The sequence below is a fragment of the Carex rostrata genome, chromosome 15, assembly GCF_964058835.1.
Source record: "Carex rostrata chromosome 15, lpCarRost1.2, whole genome shotgun sequence".
Classification (NCBI taxonomy): Eukaryota; Viridiplantae; Streptophyta; class Magnoliopsida; order Poales; family Cyperaceae; genus Carex; species Carex rostrata.
In genome coordinates, this window is record NC_135932.1 from 5,109,666 (window position 1) to 5,131,236 (window position 21,571).

A 21,571-nucleotide genomic window follows, 5' to 3' on the forward strand; every position below is an offset into this window, starting at 1 on the left:
TTGCAAATGTTCCGTTGTTTGAACAAAACTAATGCTCCTAATTGCTATAATTAAATATTGATTTGATCAACGCTCCGCCTCAAAATTAGTGATAAAAACTGATAAACAGAGCGGAAACTACAGGAGGTCTCAACAGTAGTGATTTACAATACTTGATAGAATTTGTTTAGAAAAATGAAAGATCCCTATAATGAAATGAATTATATAGAATACAGCTAACTGGGTCATATAGGTGCTCAACTGTTATGTACCGGCCCAAGTTACACGCTCATTTCTCGACTTTTTATTGGGCCCAAGTAGCCCAAAACCCAGCACAAATAAAACCCCAATTGGATAATGGTGGGAAAATTACCATTACCCATATTTTAATGAGCTCTTTCCATTTGATAGGAAAGCAAAAGAATGAAATATCCTTTTCGACAATCAAGATTCTACGATAGATTTACTCGGATTGTCACCAGTATCGTTTAAAACGGTGTCGACTTTCAATAGGACTTTCGTAGAAGAATGTAAATTAAGAAAGTGAATTCAAATAAAATCAAAGACAAAGCTTGAGCTCATGGCAGGAAGGAGACATCGGACTAGCACAGGAACACATCCTTCAGTTCAGATCCTCAGTAACACATATATGGTTTCGAATATGTAGCGAACTATGTTTTCGTGAGCATATTTCCCGTTACACATTTCATTTTAGGAAACCTGTATTAAGGAATCATGATTTAACCGGATTTAACCCTCGTACCCAAAAACAAATCAATTAACCAACGGAAATCAATCGAGAAAACTTACAGAGGTGAGAGAGAGAGAGAGAGAGTACGAACTAGAGAAAGAGAGAAATCACGGTTTCGGTGAGAGACGGTGGCGAATTCGGCGAGAGCTGGAGGTGGAGGTGGAGGCGGCGGTGGGATGGGAGCAAATGGGAACCCGCCGTCCAGCAACCAAAACGGTGGGCCCCGGGGAGGCTCGGGAAACCCTAGCAATGGAGGCGGAGGTGTGGCGGGTCAGGGGTTGAAGCACGACCCAGGGATATCGCTCGATTGGACCCCTGAAGAACAGTCTATTTTAGAGGAAGGATTAAACACGTATGTGTTTTTCTTTTGTGAGTTCCGGATTATTTAGGGGCTTTTTGATATTTCTAAGTCCAGATTGAGGTTTCTTTAATCTCGTTGATTATAAAAGTTCATTTGCGATTAATTTTGATTTAAATCTCTTGAATTGCGTATTCTGTACAACTTCTTCAATCTCTCCGTATTTTTATCGATATAAGTTAGTTCTTTCTATTCCGGTCTCATTTTTTTAACCACGGCCCAGAAGTGTGCTTCTTAGAAAGTGTGAATTTTCATCTAAAATTCAAAGTTGTATGCACCCATCTACGAAAAGATTGTAGTTCTCAAATCAAATTTCTCAAATATCAGCTGGAATGAGAAGAATTGCATCATGAAAGTTTCCTGAGTTGTGTTTTATTTTCTCCTCTTGGAAAAAATATGTAGTGGCAAAATAGCTGTTGTAGTATTTTTTGAACAAATCAAATTTGCCTGTTGCAATTCTAATTTTTTTTTTTTAAATGACTTGTAGTCATGCATCAGAATCAAATTTAATTCGGTATGCAAAAATAGCAATGAGGTTGCAAGACAAAACTGTCAGAGATGTAGCAATGCGTTGCCGGTGGATGTCTGTAAGCACTTTCTCCATGCTAGCTTGACTATTTTGTAAATTATGCATAAAAAGCTCTAGTCAAATCCATGTTTAGAGTGCAATTGACTCTGGAATTTTCTCAACATGAAAAACAGAAGAAAGAGAGTGGAAAGAGGAGAAAGGATGAACATAACCTAGCTAAGAAGAGCAAGGATAAAAAGGTGACATCTAATCCTGAGCCTTCAAGTTTTGAATGTTATCTAAAATTTTAAACAGTATGATATTACCTGGTTAAAATTGTGGTAAGCCAGTGGTAGATTAACTGTTGATATGGCACCAGAAGAAGCTAGCATATGCCTGGTTTGAATCAAATCTGAATTCTCTATAACTGTTAACTAATATAAAATTACAAGGGAAAAGTGCTTTGCTCCAGAACCAGACATCTAAAGTTGGTTGCTTGATTACAGAAAACAGAAATTGCAGTTTTCATCTCTATAAAACAAACGAACAAGGCTTAACCTAAATCTGCAAATATGCTCAGGAGTCTACTAGTACTAGATATAAGTACCAAAATCAAATGCAATATGCAATTAGGACCTATTTGCTAATTGTGACTAATGAAACTGTAATTTCAGGAAAAGGTCTCAGATTCGTCGACAAAACCAGCATCTAGTGTAGTGGGTCGATCCAATATGCCCTCATACCAGCTTCCTGTTCTTCCCATTGATGATGATGATATACCGCTTAAAAGTATGTTTTTTTAAAACAAAAAGTTTATTCATAGGGATTATTTGATCAATTAATAATTTGTGCAACCTAGCAAATAATAAAACTGCAGACCAATATCTATTGTGGCATAGATGAAAAATGTATATATTCAAACCTTCGATTCCTCAATTGCACGAAACATTTATTGTGAATATTCATTCCATTCTTTAGTTTATTGAAATAGAGTCCTGTTAATATTTGGCGTTTCTTTTGTGTTCAGCAATAGGAGGACCAACTGGAGATCTCCTGGAGCATAATGCTCAAGCATTAAATCAGATATCTTCTAACATTACTAGTATGCAGGTGCTTTTCTCTATCTGCCCTCTGTTTCCGCAAGATGTTTCTTTCACACTAATAGTTTTTCGGGTTTAAGTTCTTATAGAGATTTCCATTTTTGGTGGCAGATTCAGGAGAATATCAAACTATTCTGCAAAACACGAGATAATATCCTTGCTATCTTGAAAGAGTATGCATTTAGTGTTCCTTTTCTACTTTGAATTTTTAATATTAGAAGTTTAGTTTTCTCGTAGATTTAGAGATTACCATACCAACTGATACCAGCATAGGCGAGCCAGTAGTGTATCAGCAGCATGTATATATGGAACCCAAATCTCACGTAGTATCTGTGATGCAGGATGAATGATGTACCGGACATAATGAAGCAGATGCCCCCTCTTCCCGTCAAACTTGATGAAGAACTTGCGAATTCTATACTCCCCCCGAGAAATAATGCATCCATGAAATAGAGACACGTCCTCGTCTGTGCATATTTATCATGCAAGTATTGCAAGTTTAAAAGTAGATGCGACAAATAAAACACGAAAGCAGCAACCTGACACAGGTTTTCCTACCAGCTAAATCAGATGCTGGTTTAATTTGTAGATCTTGGTTACACCACCAACAATCCTTTTTACTGCCCCCCTTTTCATGTTTTTTTTTCTTTGTTTGGTTAATTGTCTAGGTGATCTGCAAAGAATGTTCTGTTATGGACTTCTTAAATGTTAAGATGTCTATGTTAGTTTTTGTAGATGCTATGTCTAATAAATTATTTTTTGTAAATCATAGCTCGTTAGACTAGAAATGTAATAAGTTGCTTCATGTTAGTCTCTGGTTGGTAGATTTTTTTTAATGGGTTCTTCAGTTTGGATCAAAATAAATGTTAGGTTCAACACGCAGTTGTCGAATAATTGAGATATTTTATTCTTTAGTTAAGAAAATGCAATAATATTAACAGATATCACCTATTGAGCAGCATTTATCTTGGTCAATACATGGCAGAAGCTGATCTAACTTTTTCTCTTTATAGTGATCATCGACATTATTAGTTTATTACATTGCATAACCAAGGTTGGAGAACCTTTATAATATAAATGAACTTGCATCTGCTATGATGCACGGCTGAAATCTTCAGAAAAATAAAAAAGCATAGTCACACCAACAAATTATATTATCGAAATATATTCACAAGCAAAACGAAAAGACATTCTTGGTATGAAATTTACAAAACAAGTATGCAGCCAACTGATTATGAATGTTTTTCGAAAGGCAAAATCAACCTTTTGCAGATTTACTGAGCTCTCTTTCGAGCTTTTTAATCTTTGACTCTTGTTCCTTGAGCAAGTTTTCAAGTTTTTTTGACTTCACTTCCTGTTCTTTCAGTAAAAGAGTCATCGTTCTCATATCCAATGCTCCAGACATTTCATCCAAACTCTGTGACTGCATGCCAAAAATAAAATGATGTTAACAATTTAACATGGCCAATTTTCTGTATTGTACTAATGGTTACCCATTTGCATCTAGCCATAAAATAGCAGGGATTTATTTTATAAAGATGCTGGTGTGGACCAAGCCATATCCTATTCATGTCATTTTCTATGTTTGATCTCATAACTGAGGGTTTGGTGCAACTACTGATCCAATTGAATACCATGGTAATATCCTAATTCTGAATTCTAGCACATGCTGTTAATACATAATCCACTGCATTCTGCATAGGACATAAATGAGGGAGTATTAGGATGATAACTTCTTTTGATGTACTACATCATACCAAGAGTACCCTATCCATGTCATCAGTGCTGTATGTACAATTAGCTAATTGAGACCTAATTAATGCATGATTTTCAATAAGCACACTTTAATGTATTTCAAGGAATATAATTTTACTAATTAATCTATTTTATTGGAAAGGACTACGGACTGATTTAACATTATATTCTTTTTTTGATCTGTAGAACTATTTTTTTGGGACAAATTCAACCGTTATATTCTGGAAAAATACTTTCAAAAAAAATAAACAGTTTGATTTATTTCAATTCTTTTCATATGAACAGGTGATTAGGGATTTGAGTTTTGGAAAAACATGGTAAAGAACACAAGGGAAAGAAAAAAATTTAAAAGAGAAGGGGTTCAGATTCAGAAGAGATTCATTTTTATTTAGTTCCTCAATGAGGCAGTACTCAGTATGAAAATTCTAGGAAATATGAATATTTAAATTAAAGGGTAGAACTGTAAAAGTGGTCATTTAGTTATGTAAATAATTGATGTAAATTAAAGGTATTTGCAAAAGAATTTATACGAGTAAAGAGTGCTCTAAGCAGAATTGGTAAGCTCAAATGGAAATACTACCTTCTCCAGAAGTTGCACACGCTGTTTCAAATCCTCGTTAAAATTTCCCTGTCTCTGCACTGCCCGAAGCACACAAATCAGGTGTTGTTGCACATACTCACCACTGTGTTTCTCAAGAGAGATGCAAGGGAAAGCCGACTCACATCCAACATTGTAAAAGGGGCAATTGATAAGCCGCATTTTACAAATTGTACTGCAATGCTTCTCCATTTCATACCGTACAACCCACTCGCCACATTCTTGGAAGCATGGCAAAACCTTGAAGGGACATGTGGAATCATGGCTGACAAGTCGAATTGCAGATAAAACAGCTCCGCACCCTTCATTTTTGCAACTCACCGGCCTAAACTCACAATTTTCTCTGTGAAGTTCAAATTTTGATTCGGTGTCGAATTTCTCGGGGCAGTGGAAGGTTCCTTTTATGTCCATATTTCTTAGCAGAACCTCTGAAATTGATCGAAAGCTGTTAGACTCTGCAATTTGGTGGGCCGTGTCGTCGATCTTCGCCTCACGGGTCTCACTCGAAATCCAACCAGAAACTCGTACAAGCAAACTCCTCTTTGATCCAATAAAAACCTCAATCAATTCTGATATGTATTCGATTGGGTTCGTAGACGCTTTTTTAATCTGTTCTAAATTTTCATCGGCTTCAACAGAGAATTCTGATAAAAGCATTTCGGTTTTTTCAATGAGGTATTCTACCATTTCTTTACTTACTTCGGGAGCGACAACAGTGGGCCCCCTGAACAGATCGCTGGCTGTTTTCTCCACACAAGCTGTGGCCAAACCATGGAGTAAAACTTCTTCTATTTTGTGTACAATATCAATGTCACAATGTTTGCATGGTAATAAAGAGTATTCTTCATTATTTTCTGCAACTTGTGCTGCAACTTCGGGTTCCTGTTCTATTACCAGGGCAGCTGCAACATCGGGTTCCTGCTCTATTACCGGGTCAGCTGCAAGTTCGGGTTCATGTTCTATTACCGGATCAGCTGCAACTTCAGTTTTCTGTTCTATTACCGGGTCATCCATTTAACTTTTATTTTAGGAGAACTTCTGTAGGATCTAATAAAAGGTAAAGTATTTCAGCAAGCATTGGAGTAAAATAAGAAATCACAAAGACATACCCTACAATTGATGAACTTAAGACATATAATCCAGCTGGTATATATACTGAATTTTGTTTGTATATAGGCCAACACATGTACGGTATTATACACACCAGTAATGATACTCCCCCCACCAAATTACAATTTTCTTTGTAATTACAAAGGTAGTCTCGCCTCATTTACGAGATACAACGCTGAAGAACCAAACACATTTACCAATCCTCGAAATATATATATATAAAAAAAAACAATGCTTAGTGTCGGATCAAGAAAATATTGCAGTTCTGGATTGCATGCGACTAAGGTAATCAAATAGGGAGGTTGAACTTAACAGTTGAAATCACATATGACAATAGTTGTTGATTTAAATTCAAGATAAACTTACATGAAAGGATTTCTCAGAAGAGGCGATTAACGAGATCTGTGGGGCGATATGAATATGATGCAGCTTCAGAGTTATATGGGAAGAGAGATCGTCAGAGAAGAGCTGAGTCAGGCGCGTGCTTCTATTTTTCAACGATGGAATCGGTCCGTTGATGAAAAAAAAAAGAGGTACTTTTTGCACTTGTGCACTTCTAAAAAATGGATATTATCAACAGCTCCCTCCTGCAATGTGGAAAATTCACGAGGAAAGGAGGTACTTTTGCACTTATGCGCTTCTTTTACTTGTTTTTTCTACTTTTGTTTACTTTTGACCAAAAGGATATAGAAGAAAATTTTGCTTTGCTTGTTTTTCCTTATCTACTATCCTTTACGGATGAGATAATTATTACGAAGAACAAAAGGTCTTATTACAAATATATGAAATGTTTATTATAAACATATAACAGGGGTGTTCAAATGGTTCGGTTTATTTGGTTTTGAACCGAACCGGTAAGATTCGGTTTATTTGGTTTTGAACCGAACCGGTAAGATTCGGTTTAAATGGTTCGGTTGTTCGGTTGAATTGGTTCGGTTCGGTTGATTTTGTGACTTAGTTCGGTTTAAATGGTTCGGTTCGGTTTTGATTTCTCAAAACCGATTAAACCGAACCGACCGATTTTATTGATAGGGTCAAGACTTCTAGTATTATTTTGGTTCATTAATCAAAACCGAAGTTTAAATTGGTTCATTAATCAAAACCAAAGTTTAAATTGAGTATTATAGATGTATTGAGTTTTGATTTTTGAGAAAGTTCGGTTCAACCGAACAAACCGAAGTTTAAATCGGTTTAAATGGTTCGGTTTTAATTCGGTTTGCTATTTTAGTTCGGTCGGTTTGGTTGGATTTTCAAACTTCGGTTTTAAGTTCGGTTTGATTATTTTAGTTCGGTTTAAACCGAACCGACCGTTTGAACACCCCTAATTATAACTTTAAAAGTATACAATTTTATATCGTTGCTACCATTATATATATTTTTAATGTAGAAAATATAGAATTATTCAAAAATATTAATTATTAAAAATCGTTAATATGTCTCTTTCAAATAAGAGGACAGAGTATTATTATAAAAACAAATAAAATATAGTGAACAAAATTTCTTTTAGAAGATTTCTTCCTTCACTTTACGTTTTTGAAGAAATAAAGTTCCAAATGAAACCTAAATGATACTTAAACAGGAACTAGAGAAAATAAAATTGCATAAGATAGTGCATTTTATTTTCTCTAGTTCCTGTTTTAAGTATCATTTAGGTTCCATTTGGTACTTTATTTCCTCAAAAACAGAGTAAAAGAAGAAATCTTCTAAAATAATTTTTCTTTCACTATATATATTTTTTTAATATAATGGTACTCTGGCCCTCTTATTTGAAAGAAATATTAACGATTTTTTTAGGAAATTAATTTTCTTTCACTATAGTTTAAAATTAATTTTATACTAATATTCAAACACTTTCTATCTGCTACTTTGGCTTTCTGATCTGTTTTTTTTTTAAATAATTGTTTAATCATGGCATTTCATATTACAGATATGGCTTCCTACAATCAGAGCTTGTTATAAATTTACGAAAACCATGCGACAGAACGGTACGCTTATAAAAATCTGAGACCTGACACTCTACCCTCCTGTTTTGTTAGTGTTTGGTTTATGCATTTGTATCATTGTATGCATTTTGTGAAAATTGTTATTTTTTCAACGAGATATATTTTTATTTAAAGGACCCTTAAAATAATGGGCCCTGATAATTGTCCCCACTCTCATCCTTCATTATCCCTCATTATCTCTCCAATTTTATTTGTTCAATCTCGTCCACATTTCTCACGATCTATAAGGAATTTTGCGAATCTAAAATCACGAACGTTTTCTACGCAATTTTATCTTTCAAATGAGATCAATGATGACATACTTTCGAGCTCGTCGTCACACAAGTATTTATACCTAGTATTTTCCACATATGACATTGCTGACATTTAAAAATATTAATATCAAGTATTACAAGCATTTATACCTATGTGGTCAGCTATTTTTGTTAGAGAAAGGTTGAGGACGATTGGGAAATATTGATGCAGAGATGCGGGGTCCACAATTGGAAATAAATACTTACAAGTATAGATATAAATACTTGTACGATGAGTTATAAATACTTGTGTGACGATGAGCTTCAAAGTATGTCATTATGGATCTCATTTGAAAGATAAAATTGCGTAGAATACGTTTGTAGTTTTAGATTCGCAAAATTCCTCATAAATCATGAGAAATGTGGACGACATTGAAAAAAAAAAATCACCTCTAAAAACATGTATGATTCTTCTTCCCATGTAGTTTGAGTGGCCCCCCATATAGTCATATCAAGTTAGACATGCAGGTATTAATATCTTAGTTTGCAAGTATTAATTTATTATCTTCCAAGTATTTATACCTATGAATTTAATTAAACTTGAACGACCACAGTGTTTTGAATAAATTTAATTAAACTATTTATTTAAGTTAGTTTATGGAAGTTAAAATCTGTTTAAGAGATAGAGGGATGATGGGGAGATGCGGAGATGCGGGATCCACGATTGGGATCCACAATTGAAGATAAATACTTACAAGTATAGGTATAACGTATAAATACTTGCACGATGAGATATAAATACTTGTGTGACGATGAACAGTTGTATGTTAATAAACAATCTAAAATATGTTTAAAATACGTTCGTGGTTTTAGATTTGCAAAATTCCTTATAGATTGTGAAAAATGTGGACGACATTGAAAAAAGAAAAAAAAAACCACCTCTAAAATTTGTTTAAGAGACGAGAGGATGATGGGGGATGGAAGTGGAAAGATTCATATAATTATTCTAAAATAATTTACTAGACGCGAAACATTAATTTCATTTTTTATACTATTCTTTTATTTTATTTTTCTAAAAAGAGTTTCTCGAATTTATTTATTTTCTTTTGGTTTGATTTTTCTGGTTCTTTTTTTTTTCTTGGTTGTTCCTTTGTATTTCTCTCAATACAACGCTCATTTAATTTGTGAAGTTCTAATGAACAGTTGTATGTTAATAAACAATCTACTTAGTATATAGATCTATTGGCTATTGACTGTTCAAGTCTTTCTATTATGTAATACCAATACCAGTGGCAAGATGATTTATATTATTCTTTTTACTTGTAAAATGATTATTTCTGAATATTAATATTCAAAATCGCATTGACTCGAACAAGAAAACAACTCTGAGATTATTTATTTACTTTGTTTTATTGCATAGTTATTGTTATTTTTTTTAAGAGTAAACATAGTCGTTATTTTTTTTCTCTTGGGGTTTTTTTTTGTGTGTGTTTATAGTAGAATTTAAGGATTAAAAATTAATATTTCTATTCGGTTGATCTATTTTTATTTTATTTTTACAACAAATATCGACAGATTTTTCATTAGTTAGTATAAAGTATAAATCCTGAAATTTTTATTAATATCCAAAAAAAAAAATTCAAATTCTATACACTTTTGTGCAGAATTTTGAAAATTGCCTAAATTGGGACCGGTAAGATTTTGACCGGTTTCATGAAAAGAAATCGGTGAGATTCTCATCGGTTTTGTGTTATTTTTTTTTACAAAACATAATTTTTTTATTTTTTTGTATTGAAATATTAGAAATGTTTAATATATTTCTTTAAAAATAGATGAAATACAATATAATTTGATTTATTAAAAAGACTGCAACAAATAACCCGGATCAATATTTTTCAGGCATGATTTTTTGCGGATGTAAGAAAAATTAATATATTTATTTATGTGTTATTGTGCTTTAAATTTGAGTTATTGATCGCGGTTTAAAAGTCACTTCTAGGTAATACAGAAAATATTATGATCCTTCTAGTAAATTTAATTTCTAAAAAGTTATATCTATTTTGAAAAAAAAATTTGAATAATAATCATTAAATAATTTAAAGTTTTTGTTTTTTCTTTCAAAAATATATACAATATTTTAGAAATTAAATGTACTAGAAGGATAACAATATTTTATGTATTTAGTTAGAAGTGACTTTTGAACCAATATCAATAACTCAGAATTCAAGCATTTTTATTTGTTTTTAAATTTCACATAAAGAAATATATTAATTTTTTTAGAGCCGCAAAAAATCTGGCCTGAAAAATGTTGATCCGGGTTATTTGTCGCAGTCTTTCTAATAAATCAAATTATATTGTATTCCATCTATTTTCAAAGAAATATATTAAATATTTCTAATATTTCAATACAAAAAAATAAATAAATTTAAAAAAATCTATTTTGTAAAGAAAAAAAATGGTGGGAATCTCACCAGTTTCTTTTCTTGAAACCGGTCAAAATCTCACCGGTCTCAATTCTTGAACCGGTGAGAAAATAACTGGAAAGAAGTTGGAAAATCGATGAGATTTTGTCCGGTTTGAACAATTTTCGAAATCCGACGCAAAAGTGAGTAGAATTTGAAATATATTTTTTTTATATTAATAAAAATTTCGGGTATAAACCAGTACATATCTCAGTCCATACTAGTACATATACACCAATACACAAATCAGTCCATACCAATACATGTCTCAAAACAACTGAACACCATTTGACAAAATTAAGCAAGAAACAAAAAAAAAAAAAAAAAAAAATAGACACACAAACTTAGTATAGTAGCCGACTGATTGTCATTGTAGTAGGGTTAACTTTTTTAGTGCAGTGAGTCACAAATGAATAGGAGTGAAAAATACATTTTTCCTTCTCCACAACCTAAAAAAAAATAAAAAATACATGTTTCAAAAAGAGCAGGTGAGAAGGTGATGTCATGCTCCGATTGCGAGGTGGTGATTCTTCATTTTTACTGTCCAAATATTCTAAAAATTTATAATTATTCAAATATTCTGAAAATTTATTCCAACATCATTTTATCTTCATCTATTCTTGCAGCACGAATAATAGAATAAGGTGTGTTATGTAGGAGAGATGTTGTGGAGGCTGCAATCAATTCAAAACTATGTAACAATGCATTTTATTTTTGTAGGGTGTTTGTAATATTTTTTTTGTTTTTTTTTTTAAATTGTAGTTGTAAGCACATTTATTTTAAACACTTTGGTAGTTTATACTTTTTTTTGAGAGGAGTGGGTAGATCCACCGATTTTCATTACTAAACAAAAACTATATTACAATGTTTTGATTACCTTGATACCCACTACATTAGCTAATAAAACAAAATAAGAACTAGCACATAAAAGTAAGGCATCAAGATAATACCCACTTTGCATATGCTATAGCTAACAAATCAAAAACATTAACAGCATCTCCGAACAAACTAGACAATTATCCCAAGTAAGCAAAAAGACCCTGCAACAAGTAAAAAATACAAAAGCTGCAACCTTGAACATCATTTCCTGCTTCTTTAATCTCATCATTCTGAAAATGATCTATCCCAAGCATAGGGATTATATCTAGCCCATCCACCATAGTAATAGTAAGCAAACCTCCTGATAGGCCCTTAACATCAGGAAGTAACATATAAATTAAATTGTCAAGTGCATTATATTTCTGATTAGAGCACCAAAATTTAGCAATTGCAAGTATGTGGGTCCCTAAAGTGCTAGCCTGTTTTGCAGGCCCTCCTTTGAATATTACCCTATTCCTCTCAATCCATAACGTCCATAAAACAAAGCCTATAATAACCATAACTAAATTGGCATCCTTAAAAGGGATGCATGTACCTATATCTCATAATTCAGCTAGAGTTGTACAAGTAAAATTAAAGTTATTAAATTAGGCAATCCAACTCCATATTTGATTAGCTAAAGGACAGGTCAGAAATAAATGAGAGGCAGTTTCATATGAATCACAAAAGACACAACTTTGGTCACCTTGCCACCCCCTTTTTCCCAAATTGTCCCTGGTCAAAATTCGGTTTTGTTTTGCCAACTAAAGGAAAATTATGATTTTTAAAGATATATTAGCTGACCCAATACTACTAAATGTAGAATTAGGTATGCCACCGAACAGTAACCATGCATACAACGAATGAACACTAAATCGACCAGTACTAGTCCATCTCCAAACAATTTGATCATTGGCTTGACTCAACTGAAATTCATGAAATTGTGATAATAAGGCACACCACTCGGTATGATATATACTCACTAACTGCCTACAAAAAGCAATTCGCAAACCGTTAGAAGTAAACACCTGTGAAACTAAAATCTCTTTATCATAAGCAATATTAAATAAGTTAGGATAAACATTGTGCAAAGCACAATTACCAATCCACCTATCAAGCCAAAATTTGATGGAATGGCCATTCTCAACCTGCCAATCAGTACTGACTTCTATAATGTCTTTATTTTTCATAATGTCCTTCCAAAAAGGAGAAAACATACCATAAGTACCAACTACACTATATTTCTGTATAAGAATCTGCTTTCAAGTACTTGTAAGTTTATCATCTAAAAATCTCATTAGCCATTTAGCTAATAAGGCTCTATTCATTACCTGTAAATCAAGTACTCCTAAACCACCTAAATTTTTAGGTCGGCATACCCTACACCAACTGATTAAGGGATATTTTTTCCTAACTGAATTGTCCCCAAACCATAAAAACCGCCTTCTTAACTTATCAATTCTCAACCTAATAGTAGATGACATATTATACAAGGACAACCAATACAACGGTATAGCTGAAATAAATGACGAAGTTTAACAATGTCACCCGTCCCCCCTAAAGAAAGCAATTTGCTTTTCCAAGACTGTAATCGTTTCTCAATCTTTTCAACTAATTCATTCCAACAATTCATAGGCAGTTTTTTTCAATGTAAATGAACCCCTAAGTAAGTTATTGGTAAACTAACCAATTTACACTCTAATTGAGTACCTAACACCTGCCCTTCTTGTTGCGATAAATTTAAAGCTACCATTTCACTTTTATCAAAATTTATTTTCAAACCTGATGAATTTTCAAAACACAGAATCCAGAGTTGATCATTTTCCTAGGTGCAAAAAATAATGCATATTTTAATAGTTGAATTATTCAGCGATTCTGATAAAATTCTCTGAAAATGATTGTACGGGTATAATTTTTTTGATGCTATAGATAAGAAAAGTTGGGTTTATCTTTGCTTCATATTATTTTCTTCAAATTTTAAGAAAAAAAAATCACAAAAACACAAATTTTACAAAAACACTTTTTATACACGGTTTCTAGACAAGAAGGATTCAAATGCCTCTGGTTTTTTTTGCCTCCATCATACCTCCGATTTTAAAAACTTTAATAACTCAAAAATTTAAGACTAAATATCAAAATAAAATCGTCTGATGTGATCTATATTATTTTCTTTATATGCATATAAAAAAATTATTACTTTCAGATTTTGTTTTTATGTGAATTAGGGCTGCAAACGAATCGAACTTATCCCAGTTTGAGTTTGGTTTGAATAAATTTTTTACGAACTAAATTTCGAATCTTTTACAAACTTTTTTATGACAATGAAGAGTGATTGTAGTTACCGAAAGCGAGAGGTAAAAGTCGTCGAGGGCGAGGGTTACGACTTACGAGTTATGACTTATGACTGGGCGGCCTTATGTTTTAACTTTTAAGTCATCAGCAAACATAAGTCATTAGCGGAAATCAACGGTTCTCGTTATTTTGAATTTCGAACTAGAATAGTCCACGAACCTATTTCGAACGAACCAGGTCTTGTTTGAATTTGGTTTGAATTAATTTTGAACTATTTCGAATCAAACTCGAATCGAATCTCGAACTACGAATTTTTTGTGCAACTCTAATGTGAATCAATAAGTTTAAAAATAAATGTCTAGAAATTATTCATATCATTATATTTTTATAAGTTCTTGATAATAAATAAAATAAAATTAAAATATTAAATTTTTTTAACATATACATAATTAAAATAATGTAGATTATATCTAATGATTTTATTTTAATATTTAATTTTTTTAAATTATTAATGTTCTAAAAACTAAAAACATTAATGAAGCAGAAAAAAAAAAAAAATTCGAACCCTCTTCTAAATATCTACTCAACAGTACCGACTATTGTAGCAATCTACATTGCCCCGCACAGGAGCTTCGGAAAAATATATAAAAGCTAAGGGGCTTGCCGAAAAAAAAAACCAATAACTGTCTGGATTGGTCGATTAGTCGACTTCCTTCGACAAACCCTAACCCCAGATCGAACCCCCTAAAACCCTAATCTTAATCCGCAGAGAGAGCGAGCGAGGAAGGGAGAGATGGATGCGATAAGGAAGCAGCTGGATGTGCTGATGGGAGCGAACAGAAATGGTGAGACGCGAGAAGTCAAGCACAAGTACTACGATCGGGATGTCTGTCGCCTCTTCCTCTCTGGTCTCTGTCCCCACGACCTCTTCCAGCTCACTGTAATTTTCGATCCTTTGTAAATTTTACGAATTCTATGTCTGTACGTGTTTTCGGTCAATTTCTGGTTTTGTGTTTATACTGAACATTAGGTATTTTTGCGTGCAGTTTCTCCTAGAACCAAACGGTTTTTCTATTAAGCCTGCTCTTCCATGTACAAGCACCTTATCTGCGTAATTTTATGCAAACTCCTTAGAGTGTTAATCCTGTTTGGTGCTGATCCCTCTAATCCAATGCAAAGTTGGAAGGGTGAATTTTGTGCTGCATGTCTTTGTTATTTTTTTTAGGGGAAGAAAACTTTGACAGTCTTGATGATAATTTTTCAAATTACTTCAAACAATTGAAATTCAAAAAATAAATTATGGGTAAGTTATTGGATATATATAGATAGCACAATAATCAAATCTCATACAATTTGAGTATTGTTTGAAGATGCATCGAATACCGTTATTTCCATACCGTCAAATTTTTTAAGTCACTTGATATAGGATGAAGCGTACACCAAATCTCGCCATTTTTTTGCAGACATGATATGCGTATCACACGTATCATGTCTATAATGTTGGATTTTAAGTCTGTACTTAACTTTTAAAGATTGTCAATATTATCAAGTGATCCCTCCTCTTTTCTTTAACTAGACTAAGTCGATATAATCTCATGCTTTGAGATAGTTTCTTAATAACTGGGTTACATCTAACATGAAATTTGTTGCGGAAATTTCAGAAAATGGACATGGGGCCTTGCCCAAAGGTGCACTCTTTACAGCTAAGAAAAGAGTATCCTTTGACAACTCAGCAGTTTTTTTGGTTACTTATTTAATTGACTTAAACTCATAATCTTACAGGTCTGATGATTTGTTTCAGAATAGTTTGTTTAGCTGCTTATTTTTTTCCTCCCTTTTGTTTTACCAAAATGCTACATCAGTTGTTGTACTACTTTTTGTTAGTTTTTCCTAAAATTTGAGTAGATATGAAGAGGCCAAAGAGAGGGGAGAAGATAACTATGACAGAGAACTAGAAGAAAAAATAGATAGGCTAATTGTGGAGTGCGAAAGGAAGATCCAAAGAGCTCTCAAGAGGTTGTCAGAGGAGGATGCAAAAGCTGCAATTGCCATTTCTGTGTCAGAAGTTACTCAGGTAACTTACTTTTTGTGATTTGGTTATGTTTTATGTAAACATTTTATATTCACTGAAAAAACATGTTGTGACACATGGCTGAGCCTTCGTGTTGAAGGGATTTCTTTTAGTTGGTAACATAAAAATCACTTTCTCAAAATTTTTCCACTTGTCATGTCCTTGGCAAATAGAGCAAATCGATGCAATAAAATTTAAACTTTGCAATAAGGCAGTCGGTGTGACTCTGCCATGTCTTGGGTAGATGACGGCGTGCTATGCTGTAGTGAGCATGCTGTTATGTACATGTTTTTCATCTAGAAAAGTTTCCCAAGCATTCCTTGTGTCTGTGTGTGTGTGGTTAACCCTTGCCAAATAAGAAATAGTATTTTGGAAAATGCTGAAATATTGTTGTGGTCTGATCTTTCCTCTGAGAGCAGAGTGAGGTTGAGGGGGCTGTCGGGCTATTTTTTTTCTTCTTTAAGAAAATCAGGATCACACGATTGGAATTTATGTCTTTGTTTTCTAATGGATTTACGGAATTTGCTTATGTATCTTGTTTTGGAAGGTGTGCATATCGAGAAGTGTTTTAGTAGTTATTTGAGCGCGTGGAAGTTAGCTATTCATGTACCAGAACCATGGCCTAGGAAATATTGTGTATAGGTAGTGGTATAGGCTTTAGGTCATAGGGCTAGTCATTTGGGGTCAAGGACGTAGAGTTTAGGACTTTGGCCCCTACAACTTATATTGTAGGTATAATATAATTAGTATTATAACTATTGTTATCGGTACCACCAAAGATGAGCCTAAAAAGAAGAAAGCTGTTTCTTTATCTCCTCCAAGTTGTTTGTCTCCCCTTCCTTCACCCTCATAAAAAAAGAGAGAAAGCTCCATTCTTTTCAGCTCAATTTTGTAAAATAAAATGGACCATTATTACTATTAGTATTACTACTATTGTTATTGTTGTTGTTGTTGTTATTATTATTTATTATTATTATTATTATTATTATTATTATTATTATTATTGTTATTATTTTTTATTATTTCATTACTATCTAACTAGACTTTGTGACGGTTTCATTTCTAGCTTACCCCAACTTGTTTGGGGCTAAAGGCTTTGTTGTTGTTGTTGTTGTTGTTGTTTTGTTGTATTTGAAGTAGATGTGTTTGATTTTATTCTGAAAATGCAGACACCAGAAGTGATGGAGCTGTCAAAGCAAATCAAGGAGAAGCTTAATGAGTGTGATATTCATGGTAAAGTTCCTCTCACTATATCTCTTATTATCCTGTCAGTTATTTAACATGACAACTGCACTTAACAATGCAAGCTCTTGCTTGTGAAATTTTGAATACTGCCTTATCTGAAACAAGCAGTGTGCTTATTGAGCATGAATTTCTTTGTGCAAGCAATTTAATTTCACTTTTGCTGAAGTTAATCAATCGTGACATTGAGCATTCTTTTTTTTTTCTCAAAAAATTCTTACTTGAAAATCTGATTTGTTGTGTTGTTTAGATCTGGAAGGTAAAACTGACAACAAAATACGAGCCCAGGAAGCAGTTGAAGAACTCAAAACTCAAAGAGCTGAAAAACAGGTCTATACTTCCCCCAGAACACAAAACAATACATCTGGAGATGTCTACTTGAGATTATAATTTGTGGTTTGTTTGCTTAACTTTTTTGTTTTCTGTTGCAAATATTCTGCAGTCACAACTGTTGCTTGATGCATTTAACAAGGATAGAGCTGCTTTACTTATGGCCCAAGGTCAACCTGCTCCTGCTGCTGTTGTGGCCATGGGCCCGCCTCCTGACCCTAAAACACAGGAGCTCATTAATGAGAAGCTCAAGAAGGCTGAAGAACTCGGTTCGTTTGCACTTCCATCTTTACATATATATATTATTGGAAACTCCTGTCATGTGTCCAAGTAGTCTATATAACCCTATAGAATGTCACAATATCACCCATTCGTCATCCTATAGAAAAGTATTTTCAGACAACTACCAATTTACCCCTCCAGCTGGGAGAAAGGCAGGGTGTAATTCTGCCATCTTTTGAAGAAAATTATTAACAAGAGAATAGAAAATATACTCTCATACTTTGTTGGGTTACATTGATAGTAATTTTTAAATTCCTTTTTGCTCTGAGGGTGGGATTTGCAAGGGAAATCATGAAAACTTCTTTTGTGGGATTAATTTCTGTTGCTTCTCCTGTGTAGGTGAGACAGGAATGATAGATGAGGCTCAGAAATTGTTGGAAGAAGCAGAAGCTTTGAAGAAGGTTTATTACCATTACAATTATTTGTGAATTTTTATTATTTTATATATAATTTAATGTTTTCTTATTTATCTGTTTGTATTCAACTTTTGAGATCTGTTTATTTCCTTTGTGAAGTTGGGTGCACGCCAGGAACCTGCTGTGTCAGATGCTTCTAAAATTGCCAATGATGTTCGCATTGTAAGTTTGATCGGTATTTTACTTTAAGACTTGCAAAAGTGGAATATATAACCATGGACAGGCTAGTTTTCAGTTGTATATTCCTTTTTTAGGATAATGTTTTAAAGCAAATGTTTGAACTTTCTGTAATCTTTCATTTGACCATGCCGCTCTAATTGCTGTGAATCTTTCTTCTATGTCATAAGCCAATCAAAAGTTTGAAAATTCAATGCTTTCAAATTTTGTACCATTATTGGATACCATTTCTTTTGGTAAACGGAACTGTACAACAGCTTCATTCTGTACAAATTATACTGCGTTTCTAGAAGTTATCTTTGCAGAGGGTTTTGCCTTGGAGAATCAATCGACTGTCACCAGAAAAAACCTACATTGTATCAAGTCTGTAGGCATGGGCCAATGATATTTATGCCCTATCGCAAAAGGCTATGAAGGTGGTATGACATCTACTGTATAGTGCTCATTACCAGGCAGTGCTGACACAGATAACATCTTTTTGCTATGTGAATAGCATCCTGAAGCCAGTAAAATCCCTGCCTTCTAGCCTTCAGTGTCACAGTCTTTGATTGCTCATGAGAGCCACAACCTCCATGAATTTCTCTTAGCAATTCTAGACCATCCTAATTATGAATTTGGTGTATATCTCAAATGCCTGAAACTTCCTTTGTACCTGTATGATGAATTAAAGAGAAGTAGATTTGTTTGTTTTGTTCTTCTTGGAATTCTGCTGACTTCAGAAGCAGTCTTTGATCCCTCATGAGAGCCACAACCTCCATGAATTTCTCTTAGCAATTCTAGACCATTCTAATTATGAATTTGGTGTATATCTCAAATGCCTGAAACTCTTTGTATGATGAATTAAAGAGAAGTAGATTTGTTTGTTTTGGTCGTCTTGGAATTCTGCTGACTTCAGAATTATTTTTTCAGACTGATCAGAAATTACGGCTGTGTGACATATGTGGGGCATTCTTGAGTGTGTATGACAGGTAATAATTTAAAACTTCTACTCTTCCTTGTCAATTTTATACTATATTGCGGATGAATGAGAGATTATATGGCTATTACATTTTCTGAGATTACGAATATGTAGCTGATGTTGCGAGACCTTTAAAAATAGTATGTCAGTCTGCAGTCTCAATATGATATGGTTGGAATATGTGCTTTGTGCTTTCTCAGAAAAATAGCCCAATATTTTTTTTTGCATCGAGAACTATGAAAGTTTTGGGGAAAAAAACTTCCAGGGTCATACGTGTAGATCTGGAGATTTCTAGCATATGTATATCATGAAAAATAAACGTGCAGAACTAGTATAGGGCATGGAGTTCAACTTTTGACAGTGCATTCATTACATGCTTTGTTATTAGCAGGCTATTTGGGCCCCAATTATACGAGATTACTTTTGCAGCTAAAATCTGTGCGTGCTTTTTATTTTTTCATTTCCATTTTGTTTAATTTGTGGATCAATGTCTTGCTTGCAAGGTGACAAATCATTTGAATTGAGTAGCAGAAATAAGAAGTTCAATCTCTACTGCTTATTTTGAATATATAATTTTAATTTCTTTCTTGAACAGTGATCGTCGGTTGGCTGATCATTTTGGAGGGAAACTTCACATGGGCTACATGCTAATCCGTGAAAAACTAACTGAACTAATGGTCAGACTTCTTTTTACTTATTATTTTTAATTTTCTTAATTAATTTGATGTAACTAATATAACTGTTACAAGCAGGCTGGAACTAGAAACTACTCAACTTCCCTTCATTTGTTGTAAGTGAGACAATATTATTGTATTTTATTATATGTTTTTAATTTCACAGGAAGAGAGGGAGAAGAGGAGGAAGAAGGTTCGAGAAGAGACTGACCGAAGGTATATAACTTTTATTCTCATGCATACTTAATTTCAATTTCAGGTGCCGGCTGAAAACTAAATTGACTAGTATAATATAAATACCAAGTCTAGTGGTTAAACCCAACATTAAACCAATGAGAAAATAAGGAATGTCGGGAAATAATTGTCTTTTTGTTTCAGAGGTTCAACTGAGTTATTGTTGACATAAAATTTTGATAAAATAGGTCAAAAGAGAGGAGCCTTGACAGGGAAAGAGGAGGAAGCCGTGACCGGGAAAGAGAGAGGGATAGGGACAGAGAAAGGGGAGACTATGACAGGAGAGACAGGGATAGGGATCATGACCGCAATTATGATAGGGATCGTGGTTATGACAGAGGTGCCGATCGTGACAGAGACAGAGAAAGGGATAGAGACAGGGATACCCGGTCTCATCGCCACCGCTCTCGTTCTCCAAGGGATCATCGCTCTAGAGATTATGATCGCCACAGGTAGAAAGTCGAAACCTAGTTCATTCCAGGAGATGACCACCTGGTAGTTTTCCAAGTGATTTGTTTTGACCAGAATTTATTATTGCAGTGTCAGTTAACTCTGTGCAACGTTCAATTACAATGTGTAATGTCAAGTAGGAAGAAAGAGTAAAACACAACTCCATAAAATAGAACTGAGATTTGATTTTTGTTTTTTGCTGAGCAGAAGAATGCACTACTTTGATATAAGATTTAATAGTTTAAGATTGTATTAAACTTTTGCTTCACTTTCATTTTGCAGGAGCTATGATCGGTATTGAAGATAAAACAGAGAGAGAACGGCATTTTGTTGGGGTTTTCTATGCAAAAGGATAAATTATTTCGATTAGGTTCTAATGTGGAATGACCTTTTAAAGGCGGTGAAGACTGATAATTACGTCATACTTGTGATCTTATCTTAGATTCCTACTTGGTTAGCTTTAGATTGGATAGTATATTGTACTCCTAAAAATTGAACCTTGTTTCCTAGTGTTGTCTTTGAACTTGCTTTCATTGTAGTTCTTCGCCTTAAAAAAAACTTATCTTATCATGATTGCTATAGTCGACTAGTAGATCTGTACCCGTGAAATAGTATTTATCATGATCATTTCTAAATATTGGTTAACACAGTTTATAGCTTCGTTATGCTGGCTATAGAAGCTATGTTACACAATGATCTACATTGTAAAAATAATATATTTAGTGGTGCT

At 33.6% G+C, this 21,571-nt stretch overlaps 3 protein-coding genes across 5 annotated transcripts; 2 read left to right on the forward strand and 1 right to left on the reverse strand.

Annotated features, from left to right (window-relative positions):
• Positions 1-591: 591 nt before the first annotated feature.
• On the forward strand, positions 592-3,574 carry LOC144566518 (uncharacterized). The gene is made up of 7 exons (XM_078316553.1): positions 592-1,082; positions 1,576-1,675; positions 1,791-1,856; positions 2,271-2,385; positions 2,624-2,706; positions 2,808-2,869; positions 3,038-3,574. Exons 1-7 carry the CDS (start codon positions 907-909, stop codon positions 3,147-3,149), a joined length of 714 nt encoding a protein of 237 aa, XP_078172679.1. The 5' UTR covers positions 592-906; the 3' UTR covers positions 3,150-3,574.
• Positions 3,575-3,829: 255 nt separating this feature from the next.
• LOC144566516 (uncharacterized) lies at positions 3,830-6,658 on the reverse strand. The gene is made up of 3 exons (XM_078316550.1): positions 6,526-6,658; positions 5,032-6,096; positions 3,830-4,119 (listed from the first exon to the last, which is right to left on the reverse strand). Exons 2-3 carry the CDS (start codon positions 6,061-6,063, stop codon positions 3,955-3,957), a joined length of 1,197 nt encoding a protein of 398 aa, XP_078172676.1. The 5' UTR covers positions 6,064-6,096; positions 6,526-6,658; the 3' UTR covers positions 3,830-3,954.
• Positions 6,659-14,638: 7,980 nt separating this feature from the next.
• LOC144565933 (U1 snRNP-associated protein usp106-like) lies at positions 14,639-21,493 on the forward strand. Of its 3 annotated transcripts, none has more exons than XM_078315778.1 (13): positions 14,639-14,947; positions 15,669-15,721; positions 15,913-16,081; positions 17,248-17,311; positions 17,571-17,650; positions 17,763-17,919; positions 18,272-18,333; positions 18,448-18,510; positions 19,435-19,493; positions 20,079-20,160; positions 20,324-20,373; positions 20,580-20,843; positions 21,124-21,493. In XM_078315778.1, exons 1-13 carry the CDS (start codon positions 14,801-14,803, stop codon positions 21,140-21,142), a joined length of 1,269 nt encoding a protein of 422 aa, XP_078171904.1. In that variant the 5' UTR covers positions 14,639-14,800; the 3' UTR covers positions 21,143-21,493. The 3 variants fall into 3 exon arrangements, 2 of the variants coding, with proteins under 2 accessions (XP_078171904.1, XP_078171905.1); XM_078315779.1 differs by having other exon boundaries at positions 14,641-14,947; positions 20,580-20,886; XR_013515073.1 differs by lacking the exon at positions 21,124-21,493 and having other exon boundaries at positions 14,648-14,947; positions 20,236-20,373; positions 20,580-20,752.
• The last annotated feature ends 78 nt before the right edge of the window (positions 21,494-21,571 follow it).